At 41.3% G+C, this 12,332-nt stretch overlaps 2 protein-coding genes across 2 annotated transcripts; both read left to right on the forward strand.

Annotated features, from left to right (window-relative positions):
• Window positions 1-336: 336 nt before the first annotated feature.
• LOC120568209 (lactose-binding lectin l-2-like) lies at window positions 337-976 on the forward strand. The gene has a single exon (XM_039815568.1). It carries the CDS (start codon window positions 390-392, stop codon window positions 876-878), a length of 489 nt encoding a protein of 162 aa, XP_039671502.1. The 5' UTR covers window positions 337-389; the 3' UTR covers window positions 879-976.
• Window positions 977-11,521: 10,545 nt separating this feature from the next.
• On the forward strand, window positions 11,522-12,169 carry LOC120568211 (ladderlectin-like). Its single transcript, XM_039815569.1, has one exon. The coding sequence runs from the start codon at window positions 11,583-11,585 to the stop codon at window positions 12,069-12,071; it is 489 nt and encodes a 162-aa protein (XP_039671503.1). The 5' UTR covers window positions 11,522-11,582; the 3' UTR covers window positions 12,072-12,169.
• The last annotated feature ends 163 nt before the right edge of the window (window positions 12,170-12,332 follow it).

A 12,332-nucleotide genomic window follows, 5' to 3' on the forward strand; every position in this document is an offset into this window, starting at 1 on the left:
CATTTAGCAAACTGACTCTCTGATATACAGTAGAGCTATATGTTTCTAAAGTTTGCATTACATTAACAGTAACCACCATGAGCTACTGGTCCAAACCAAGTGGCTGTAACAGCTAAATGAATAAATTACAGGTCTTATGTGACATTTCCAGGTCAGCTTTTTGTCTCTTTTTTTGGCTCATGTTCAGATACAGAGTAGTTGTTGACAAGGAAAAGTGTTTGCCATGTGCATTGGACCAATAATATCACACCAACAGTGCAGAACCCCTCCCACCCCTCCCCCTAAAGCAGATAAAAGAAAGTGGCCTTTCAACCATCTCTGACAGATTGTCAATAACATGTAACAGTGCAGATCAGAAACTCCAAAGACTCTGAGACTCTGACGCCAACATGCTCTCGTTCCTCTACTTGTTTGGTCTGACTCTGGGGGCTGTGTCTCCTTCAGACGGCTATCCGGTGGAGCTACAGCGTGGCAGCTGTCCCATGTTCTGGTTCAGTTTCAACGGCCGCTGCTACAAGTACGTCGCTACACATTTGACCTGGGCTGATGCAGAGCTCCACTGTGTGTCACAGGGAGGCAACCTGGTGTCCATCCACAGTCTGGAAGAAGAGAATTTCATCAAATCCCTGATCAGGAATTTTGACCATGCTCAGGGAGCGACCTGGATTGGACTCAGCGACACCCAGAAAGAAGGTAGTTGGATGTGGTCTGATGGTTGCAAAGTGGACTATGTCTATTGGAATAGGGGAGAGCCAAATAACGCAGGAGGACTTGAACACTGTGTTCACAACAACTATGATAAAGATTTCAAATGGAATGACGTGCCATGTTCTGGTACTATTCCCTCTGTTTGTGCATCTCGTATTACCTGTCCTTAGCAGTTGAGATGTAACATGGTTGAACCCTGGTCACTGTTCACCTGTTGCTCTGTTGACATGCATTAGGCCTCCAGAATAAAGACACAGATGTGCATTTATGTTTGTACAAAACTAATTTCATTCTGATGAATGTGTGACATTTACACAGGTAACTCCAAATGAAAAGCTTCTGTTTTCTTATCATTATTTATCCAGAGATTCACACAAACTTCCTACCTAATCTCTAGTGAATGTTTGCTGAATATACACACAGTTTGTACGTGGATATTCAGCCTTCACTAATTATGAAAAAAAAATTCACAAATGTGCTGTTAAATGCTGTATTAAGTGTGTGAAAATGAACTGAAGGAACTAAATAAAGACGCTCGAACAAGAGATTAAAGATGCAACCAGGATGAATTCATAATTCAAAAATGATCTACAACACTCTCCTAATCTGACTCATATTTATTATCAACCTGCCTCATTTTAATGCTGCTCCGCTTTCTGTTACAAAGTCCATTCCTGAGTGTTTAGGATTTTTGTTTGAATATTCCTTTTGCCAGTTTTTGACCTGCTTGCTTCAGGACACCTTTAGTTGTAGCCTTTTTTAATTTAATAAACCTTCAAAACCATCACAGTGCCTCCTCGTCGTAACCCTTTGCATTTTCCGGTCCAAGCATACCCAACCCTGACACTGTTACAAGTAGAAACCCTGCGATGAAAATGTTAGTTGAGTAAAAGTATTTAAGCACCATCAGGAAAATGTACTTAGGTACTGAATGCGGAAAAATCCTCACATTTTAGAAACTGGAAATGATCCAAACAGTTCTGTCAATCATCTAAGTTTTGAATGGTCTAATCATTCCATAGCAATGTAGCTAGTGTGTCCCTTTGGTCTGTAAGACGTTAGCCTGAAAGCTAACCGGCTAGCCCTAGCGACCCGGCGCTGCACCCAGCACCACTTCCGCCCTCTTGAGGTTAAATAGCTTTCGTGCAGTTAACACATACAATGCGCCTAGCTTCAATGAGCTAATGGCTAATCTGTGTGTGACCAAGCAAGCAAGCAGTTTCATCACCCCCCCTCCTCCTCGCTCTCTCTCCCTCTGTCACACACACACACACACACACACACACACACACACACACACACACACACACAGATAAATGCTGGTTTGTTTTTGCTTTGTTTTTGTTGTGGTTTAAAAAAGGGTATATTGGTTTTAATTGATCGAAGGATTATTGATTGGCCATTGATAATTTTGAAGTTAATAAATTTTACTATATTTTAAATAGCAGTTGTCTGATTATTTGTGTATTTATTGTAATAAGCTGGTTAAAGAGGTCGTTTCTTTAAAGAATACCAGATAGATAGATAGATATTCAGCCTTCACTAATTATGAAAAATAAATTTCACAAATGTGCTGTTAAATGCTGTATTAAGTGTGTGAAAATGAACTGAAGAACCTAAATGAAGACGCTCAAACAAGAGATTAAAGATGCAACCAGGATGAATTCATAATTAATAAATGATCTACAACACTCTCCTAATCTGACTCATATTTATTAACAACCTGCCTGTCTCTCGCTCGGCTCATTTTCATGCTGCTCTGCTTTCTGTTACCAAGTCCATCCAGCGTCTGTTTCTACGGAGCCCCCCTGGGGTCAGCTGAGAAAAAAATAACTAAACCATGAGCACAGAATAAAAATCTGTTCCCTCAGTTTTATAAACTGTTCGCACGGATTCATAATCCATGCCCTCGGTTTTTATACACATGCGCAAAGTTAAAAAGATATTTACAGATTCGAACTTCCGGGATCAATTACTCCAATTACTCTACAGCGAAATGTTATTAAATCTGAGTCAAAAGTCAAAGTATCTTTATTGTGTCCTTTATTATAAGGAGAAATTCGTTTGGGACACTGAGAGAAATTGCTGCAAGAGTTACAACAGCGACGCACAACAAACGCAGGGTTAAAACAGTTAGAAGACAAATGTACATTGAACATCTAGGCTACTCAAAGAGCTGTGCAAAATTACAAATTACCATTTTCTATAGACTAGTTGTGCAAAAAAAAAACTTCTGTTCTACCATACATGCCTTACAATCGTTCCTACTTCCATAAGCATCCATGCATTCAGTCCTAAAAATAAAAAAAACATTAATTTATCCATTTATAAATTTCCTTACAATCCATTGTAAATATGCATTAATTCCCTCATTAATATCCATACATACATTCAGTCACAGATATACATTAATAAAATTCATGGTCATAAATTCATCACTGCTCATTTATGAGCTTAACTGAGAGAGGGACAAATGAGTGCTTATACCTGTTATATTTGCAGAGAGGAACCCTGTACCTCTTTCCTGAGTTCAATAGCTCAAACTCTGAAAACCACACATGAGAGTTATCAGATAGAATGATCTTAGCCTGCCTGATTGTTGCATGATTAAATTATTAAATCACAAACAATGAGCTACAAACTCATTTTCATCAAAACGAGCCGTCCTCGAGACGGCAGGAAGAGGAGTGCTTAGGGACCGTCTACAAACTACAACACCGAAAAGAGATACAACAAAAAGATCTATTAATTTAATGATTAAATAAGGTAGTGTCTCCAAACTTACCTCAAGTATAACTTGTCTGCTGCTAGTTGTACTACGCACTTACTTAAAAAAATAAGCATAATCATAATTTTGGTGAATATCTTTTGCCAATTTTTGTTTTATGTCATAATTACAGAGAGTCATGTCTTCAAAACTACTCCGCACATAGAAGGCCCCCTGCTGGTTGTACTACAGCACTTACCTTTAAAAAATAAACTCACCCTATAATCACCTGTGCAGGTGGTGGGGGCCAATTAGGGGAGGCTGAGTTAAAAGGGCTTCAGGAGAAGGGGAGAGGAAGAAAGGACTTGGCAGCTTTTGTGCTCTTTGTTTGAGTACATTTTTGGTGTTTTGTTAATAAATACACAAGTTTTGGCACTTTAAAAGCATCCTCTACAGTCTTCAATCTTGGAATGTATGAATAAAAAAATTCTAGGGGTTAATGCAAATCTCGGTGCCAAAAAGAAAGTAAATGACAGCAATTCAGGGCAGCCCGTGATAAATCACTGGCCCTGTGCATCTGACCAAGGACATTACACAAACAGTGCAGACACCCTCTGTAAAGCATGTAAAATTAAGTGACCTTTTAAGCGTCCAGAGATCCACTGTGTGTCAGAGAAAGATGGTGTCCATCCACAGTCTGGTTGAAGAAACGTTTGTTACATCCCTGATCGAGATCTATGACGACTACGTGATTTGCCTGGATTGGACTCAGTGACAGCTACAGAGTAGGCCCGAGGTTTTGGTCTGATGGGTCTGTAGTCGACTATAGCTTTTGGAATGCCAAACAACTCTAATGGAAATGAAAACTGTGTTTGCAAAGGTAGTGGCACCTAATTGCGATGGAATGACTGGTTGTGTCCTCAATCACTAAGTTTTTTTTGTGCATTGTAACAAACAAGAAGGTTTTGTCTGATTTAGCTGAGTGACTTTCCACGTGTTACTTTGTATACGCATCAAGCTGTCCAATTATTCAAATGTTGAGTGTATGCACTTTCTGCTATAACTCTTCTCATAAATAAAAATGGATTGTTTGATGATAACATTGTTGTGCCTTTTTCACATATTTAAAATACTTTTGTACCCAAATATTTTGTTTCATATTTTCAGAAAAGCTATAAAAAGTTATAATTAACATAAAATTGAAAGACCTATAACAGCAATGGAAAGAAAACCATCATAATGTATATGGTGAATTTGCTTGGGAAGAATTAATTCAGGCCTCATATTCTTTTCTCCTTTTAATTCAAACAGGTATAATATAGGATAATTCCTAGGGGTATAATATAGGATAAGTCATAGAGAAGTGACAGCTGAATATGAGTTCTGGTCCATGTATCAACATCCTAACTAGTAAAACAATATTTTTTAAGCTGCGGGCCATCTAAAGAAGGCCGTTGAGAGTCACATAAATCTTTTGTTTGTAAGTAAATGTGTACTAGTTATTTAGGGCCATGAAAAAACTACTACTGTAACAAAGTGGTATCCAATTAATTTAGGGGTTTTCAAATAAAAATCACAGTGCCAAAATAAAAGGACTTGGTTCAAAAAGTTAAGGGCACATTAGATTGAAAGGTTCCTGGAATGTCTATGGAATTTATATCAGAGGTTATTTTTCTTTCTTTCTTTCTTTCTTTCTTTCTTTCTTTCTTTCTTAGTTATTTAGATATTGTTTGTGTTTCTTTCCCTGGTTTCACTTCAGAGTACATTTTTATAAAAACACTCCTCACACACTTCTCATTGGACTACAGTGTTTTCGTTCCAATATATAATAATTCTACATTGTGCTTTAAATGATAAGGACACATACATTTTTCGGAGACAAATGTTACATTGAGTCCTGCAGCAGATGCACTGTAGATGTAAATGGACTGTTTTTATATAGCGCTTTTCTAGTCTTAACGACTACTCAAAGCGCTTTAACATAGTACAGGAACCATTCACCATTCACACACATTCATACACTGTGGCAGAGGCTGCCGTACAAGGTGCCACCTGCTCATCAGATAAACACTAACACACATTTACACTCAGCATCGGGGGCAACTCGGGGTTCAGTGTCTTGCCCAAGGACACTTCGACATGGGACTGCAGGGCCAGGGACAGGGATCGAACCACCAGCCTTCCGATTGGCAGGCGACCGCTCTACCACTGTGTCTACAATGTTTGAGCTACAGTATGTTACTGGTTACTGGTTGCACGCCGTTCGTGGTTCGACTGCTGATGACTGTTTTCCAAGATGGCGGCCGAATGTAAACACAAAAGCTACGGTCTTTATAATCTTTTTAATAAACTGTCTGTACACTTACAAATTTCTCAATGCTTTGGTTTACATGTAGGGACCCTCATTATGCTACCGTTTAAGTGTGGTTCTATTTTGAGCCTTGTTAGTGGTAGAAAATAGGGATTTACCCCATGCCCCAAAAGCTAGCGTTAGCGGCTAACCACCGGTTTTGCGGTAGCTTGTTAAAAGCTAGAGACGCATTCAATTAGCATGAAAACATATCCCAGAGAACGTTCGACTAGGTACACATATGCTATTAACCCCTAGGTTCATTTTACGCCGGAATTGTCCTTTAAAATGTCCGTTTATGAAAATAGCGGGCCACGTGTACACGTAGCAATAGGTAGCTTCTCTATCTCTCCTCTCCCCCTCCCCTCTGTCCTAATTGCAGGAGTGGAGTCTGGTGTGCGGGAGTCAGGGTTCCAGCTGCAGCTCATCTACAACAATCAACCTCTGCTTCATAGACGCAGTCATTCCTCCACTCTGGGTCAGATCATAGTCAAGACGACCACAGTTAGTCTCGCTCATGACCAAACTTGTTACCTGTTTGCTATTTGTGTTTTTGCCTGTCCTAATCCGTTTTCTTGTGCTTCAGTTTCTATTGGAACTTGACTCCTGCTAGCGCTCCACTCCTGCCATCCACAAGACCAGACAACCACCAATGGACCTCACCACTAGCTGTCCACTGGATAACTCTGACGGAACCACTCCTGTTCAGAACCCCCAGGACCTGTTCGCCTCTCTGGAAACCTGGACTTGCTTTTCCGTTTTCTGGAAACCTGGGTCCTCATTTAAAGAACCTGTTATACAAGAAAAAGTTGCGTGAAGCAGGGTGAAATTTGCGGTTCCAACACTCCTAGCAAAAGTCGTGATTTGTATTGTTTTAGTGACCCCCGATGGTAACATGAAATACCACATGAATAAAGTACTCTGGATGCATAGCGCACAGCCTGCATGTGACCACACTATACATTTTTATTTAGTTTTCGTAACAATCATTAGGTCTATCCATAAATTATAAAAATGGATATTTATATCCAGCAAATAATGCCGCGTTCTATTTATCTTGGAATTCAGAAACCGGAACTGGGAATGACGTCATACCCAAGTTGAATGCGTTCTATTTAAAAGTCGGATTTTCATTGTTTTCATTAGCTCTAGCCCGGTTAGCTATTGTTAGCAACCAGTTGATAACAACGCATTACGCCGTTTTTTGTGCATGCAAACAGCGTAACAACATGTCCACAGATAGAAGTTGAACATGCCTGTGTGAACGACTGATTTAGTGACACAAATAAGACAGAAGTGCTTATAACTTTATGTTACTGCAGCTTTCACAACTGTTGATACAGGGGGCAGCCACATTGGATTTTTAACTCTGGGTACTGTGAGGTTGTACGAGTTCCGAGCTCGTAAATCCGAGGTCAGGGGGCGTGTTTCCGACTTTGACCTTGTAAAAACCGAGTTCCGAGGTAAATAGAAGGCGGCATAAATCTATTTAAAGTCAGTGTGCCATCCATAACCAAAACAACTGCGCCACTTAATTACCCTGATGAAGCTAATATGACTCCAATCCACTACCAATTTATTGGAATTAATTAACCTATTGGGACAATAAATAAATAAATAGCCCTACAGTTCCCGATGGCCTGTGTACTGCAACCAATCAACAGCATGGCAGATTTGGCATTGCTCGAAGATTAAGCAAGAGGTATGCGTCTTGAGCGCGTTTTTCGGGACCATGGCGATTTTCTGGCCCATGATGATGATGGCTTTTAAGACGTTTCAGGTTACCTTGAGCTATGCTCTTGGAAATCTGTGCTGAATTAGGACCGGCTTTAGAAAGACCCACCCGTCGGAACATACCCATACCTGTACATTTGCTGGTGTTGACCACAATTGACCGTTCGCAAAAGCCACGCCCCCTAGTTATTGTTACTACGCCCGTCAAACAATTGAGAACCAGACACATAGCCATGGCGGACCAAGTGATGCCTGTTTCTTGTAGAGTAACTAGCGTTGCAGAAGGCTGTAGTCTTGCGCTTAAGTCCCGTGGGAATTCAGTTGTAGCAGGAAAAGGTAAACAGCAGTGTGCAGATCGGAGCTTAATGTGTGAAAAGTGAAGAGCGGAGGTGTTCACAAGGGAAGAAGCTTGGAGTAACTATGGAGCTAGAGCTAGCCTTCAGTGGCACTGTTACTGTACGGGAAACAGGCATGATTTGGCCCGTTTCCATGTAGTTACATAGTCACTGATATGATCATAACCACTACAGTGCTCAAATACCTATTTTTGAGGAGGGAATAAACTTCAAAATTTCGCCGCGAAAGCATGAACTGTCCTCTGTAGGACATCGCCACGAAAGCATGAACTGTCCTCTGGAGGACATCCACCAGACCAGCGGCCGGCTGTGGATTGTTGTCGGCCACGGCAGGCGAGGGAGGAAGTAGAAGGATGCCCCGGACGGGGCTGCTAGCCTGGCTAAGGAAACTACCACACAATTCGCCACTGCAGAGACTCATATTCACACAAAATGGATATATATATATATATATATATATATATATATATATATATATATATATATATACAATACACATGGAACTGCGCGGATGATTATTACCGGAGCCTGGCTGAACACACTCACTTATCCCAGACGGCAGCTAGCAGCTAAGAGGTATAGGTGAATTTAAACAATGGCTAAGTTGCTAAACGCATCTTGTTGTCATGTAAGGGCCCTGTTCACGTTGCACATTTTAATTGCATTTTGTGTCTGTTAAGAGGCACAAAGACACTCTTTATCTTATGCCCCCAAAACTGCCGTTTTAGCTGAGTGGGAGCTTAGCTTTAGCAGCTCCGTGTTGCTAGCACCGATTCGGCTCGTCTTTTTTGCTATCGACAGTACTCCTATACATATAGCGGTCAAGATTAACGTAAAAATTGCCCGGAGTTCTCGTTTAATCAGTGTTCAAAAAGGACAACGTTGAGGTTGTTTGGGGTACGTTTGTACCATAGGCGCATCGTTTCACGATCTTGCTGAAATCGCAATGTTTGACGGGGGTCCTTCTCCTTAGTTACAGTTGCTGAGCTAGGATTGGACGAGGACCGTTCGAGGGCGGGGTTTTGCGAACGGTCAATTGTTTTTTTTGGCTACTGGGACATTCCAGCGCAAACTGGCAGATCGATCCGGCATATCACAGCCATCATTCAGCGCGTTTATGCCAGCTGTATTGGAAGATTTGATTCGAATGACCCCTCGCTATATAACATTTCCCTATGCTGTTGTTGAGCAGGACCAGATTAAAACGCAATTTGCAGTAATGTCCAGTTTACCAAATGTAATCGGAGCGATTGACTGCACACAGTCTGAGAACGAGTATGCTTTCGTTAATCGAAAGAAATATCATTCAATTAACGTGCAAATCATATGTGATGCAGACATGATATTGTTAAATGTTGTGGCTCACTGGCCTGGCTCAACATACAACTCTTTCATTTTGAGACAAAGCAGTGTAGGGAGACGGCTGCAGGCTGGTTGGCTCCACCACCGACCTAGCGTGCCCGTGTAGAGCGTTGAAACGGTTTTGGGCATTTCAAATCACGCTGGAGGTGCCTGGATAGGTCTGGGGGAGTCCTATTATATGCGCCTGAAAAGATGTGTCGGATGATTAGGGCCTGTGCTGTATTGCACAACATGGCACGACGTAATAGAGTCCCTCCACCTGCGTTAATGCCAATTGAAGAAGGCCCAGAAGCGCAAGGCATGAACGACGAAGGCCATACAGCAATTATATTGCGCAAACAAGTGATGCAACATTTCTGAAATGTAAGACAACAATTACTTTTTCAATTCTTTTATTGCATTACAAATGTCAGTTAATACATTGCTGATATTACGCACTTCGGTGTGATTGTAGCACAGCATCAGTGAGGACACGGCCACGACTGGAGTTTGGCGGAGTAGAGCAGTCGGCGCTGATGGACTGTGTGTGTATGGAGAGGTCGTCGCTGGCGAGACCTGGAGCAATTGAGCCGCTACTCGCAGATGTGGAGAGGTCGTTGGAGGAGCGTGGCGCGAGGGAGTTGGAGCCGTGTTGTGCATGACGCAGCAGGTGCTGGGAGGTCACTGCTTGGAGTCCGCCTGTGTGTGAGGCGCAATCTCCGTAGTTCATTCATATCCTCTTCACAAATTCGTACCACAAATAAAAGAAAATGATTAAGACAGACTGTTGTGATTTGTGGTGTTGGCTTTATTCTTAAATGCATCGACTTCATAAGAATCGGTTGCTGAAAAAAACGATGTTGAAGACTTCAGCATCGGTTGTAAGCTGCCACTTACAGTAGTATGTTCGGTATGAAATACCTTCTTTAAGGCCTCCAAACAGGATTTTGTTTCGATGTTCTAACGCTGTTAGGAGCATCTCGATCTCACAATCACCGAATTGTGTTTTTTTTCCCCCATTTTTCCGTTTCGTGATTGGTCATCAAGGGCTCCTTTACAAGGCTATTAGGACAAATATGGGACGACCTTGGGAGGAGCGTGAGGCTCATGCACAACTGCATAAGGTAACGCACGTCCGTATTTATAACAAAAAGAGTGCGTACAGGTGTGCGCCGCATGGTGTTATAAATCAGAATTTTGTTTTTGCGTACGAAAATTCTGACTTTTTGGCGCACAAAATCTTTCAGAATAGAATCTATGCTGAGTTTTATAAATGAGGCTCCTGGACTGTACTTAAATACTTTAAATAAATCTGTTAACTCACACTCTCTGTGTTTCTCTCTGCATTTGGGTTCAGCTCTTGTTTCAAACGTAACAGCCTGCCCAAACCCTGACATTGTTACAAGTAGAAACCCTGCAATGAAAATGTTACTTGAGTAAAATGTAAGCACCATCAGGAAACTGTACTTAGGTACTGAATGCAGAAAAGTCCTCATTATGCCCATTATGTTTGATACTGTGATACTGTGTTATGATTCAATAAAGAAATGATGTAAAAAAACAATAACTAAGCTCTCCTGAACATGCCAGAGTTCAACCTCTGTTGATGATTAGTAAACATGTATTGCTCGTCTTTTATGAACTTGAGTGCTGGTTGAGTTTGATCCAAACACTCATCACGTTTTAAGATAACCTCTAATCACTTCCCTGAAGAAACATGGATCCAGTTTTTTGGACACTGTTACAGCAACTCGGGCACATTGTCTTGCTTCTCAAGAGTTATTTGTGTTCACAAATTAAATAAACTATTTAAGATTATAAGAATAATATTCATAAATTCTGAGAGTGGATTTCCCCTTCAAAAGGAGACTATATAACTTCTGCTGAACAGCAGAACAGCAGCCACTAAAGCTTCCATAGGCAGTTATGGGAAAATGATAAACTACTGTTTATCTGTAGAGCATTTAGCTAAAAAACTACTGAAGACTAGCACAAGTGGAAAAGCAAACTGACTCTCTGATATACAGTAGAGCTATATGTTTCCAACGGTTGCATTACATTAACAGTAACCACCATGAGCTACTGGTCCAAACCAAGTGGCTGTAACAGCTAAATGAATAAATTACAGGTCTTATGTGACATTTCCAGGTCAGCTTTTTGTCTCTTTTTTTGGCTCATGTTCAGATACAGAGTAGTTGTTGACAAGGAAAAGTGTTTGCCATGTGCATTGGACCAATAATATCACACCAACAGTGCAGAACCCCTCCCACCCCTCCCCCTAAAGCAGATAAAAGAAAGTGGCCTTTCAACCATCTCTGACAGATTGTCGATAACATTTAACAGTGCAGATCAGAAACTCCAAAGACTCTGAGACTCTGACGCCAACATGCTCTCGTTCCTCTACTTGTTTGGTCTGACTCTGGGGGCTGTGTCTCCTTCAGACGGCTATCCGGTGGAGCTACAGCGTGGCAGCTGTCCCATGTTCTGGTTCAGTTTCAACGGCCGCTGCTACAAGTACGTCGCTACACATTTGACCTGGGCTGATGCAGAGCTCCACTGTGTGTCACAGGGAGGCAACCTGGTGTCCATCCACAGTCTGGAAGAAGAGAATTTCGTCAAATCCCTGATCAGGAATTTTGACCATGCTCAGGGAGCGACCTGGATTGGACTCAGCGACACCCAGAAAGAAGGAATTTGGATGTGGTCTGATGGTAGCAGAGTGGACTATGTCTATTGGAATAAAGTACAGCCAGATAACTACAGAGGAAATGAACGCTGTGTTCACAACAACTATGATAAAGATTTCAAATGGAATGACGTGCCATGTTTCAGTAGTAATCCCTCTGTTTGTGCATCTCATATTACCTGTCCTTAGCAGTTGAGATGTAACATGGTTGAACCCTGGTCACTGTTCACCTGTTGCTCTGTTGACATGCATTAGGCCTCCAGAATAAAGACACAGATGTGCATTTATGTTTGTACAAAACTAATTTCATTCTGATGAATGTGTGACATTTACACAGGTAACTCCAAATGAAAAGCTTCTGTTTTCTTATCATTATTTATCCAGAGATTCACACAAACTTCCTACCTAATCTCTAGTGAATGTTTGCTGAATATACACACAGTTTGTACG

This window comes from Perca fluviatilis, chromosome 11 (genome assembly GCF_010015445.1).
Source record: "Perca fluviatilis chromosome 11, GENO_Pfluv_1.0, whole genome shotgun sequence".
NCBI classification, from domain to species: domain Eukaryota; kingdom Metazoa; phylum Chordata; class Actinopteri; order Perciformes; family Percidae; genus Perca; species Perca fluviatilis.

Coding starts and splice junctions, on each gene's coding strand:
- LOC120568211 (XM_039815569.1), top strand. CDS start 11,583: ATGCTCTCGTTCCTCTACTTGTTTGGTCTGACTCTGGGGGCTGTGTCT.
- LOC120568209 (XM_039815568.1), top strand. CDS start 390: ATGCTCTCGTTCCTCTACTTGTTTGGTCTGACTCTGGGGGCTGTGTCT.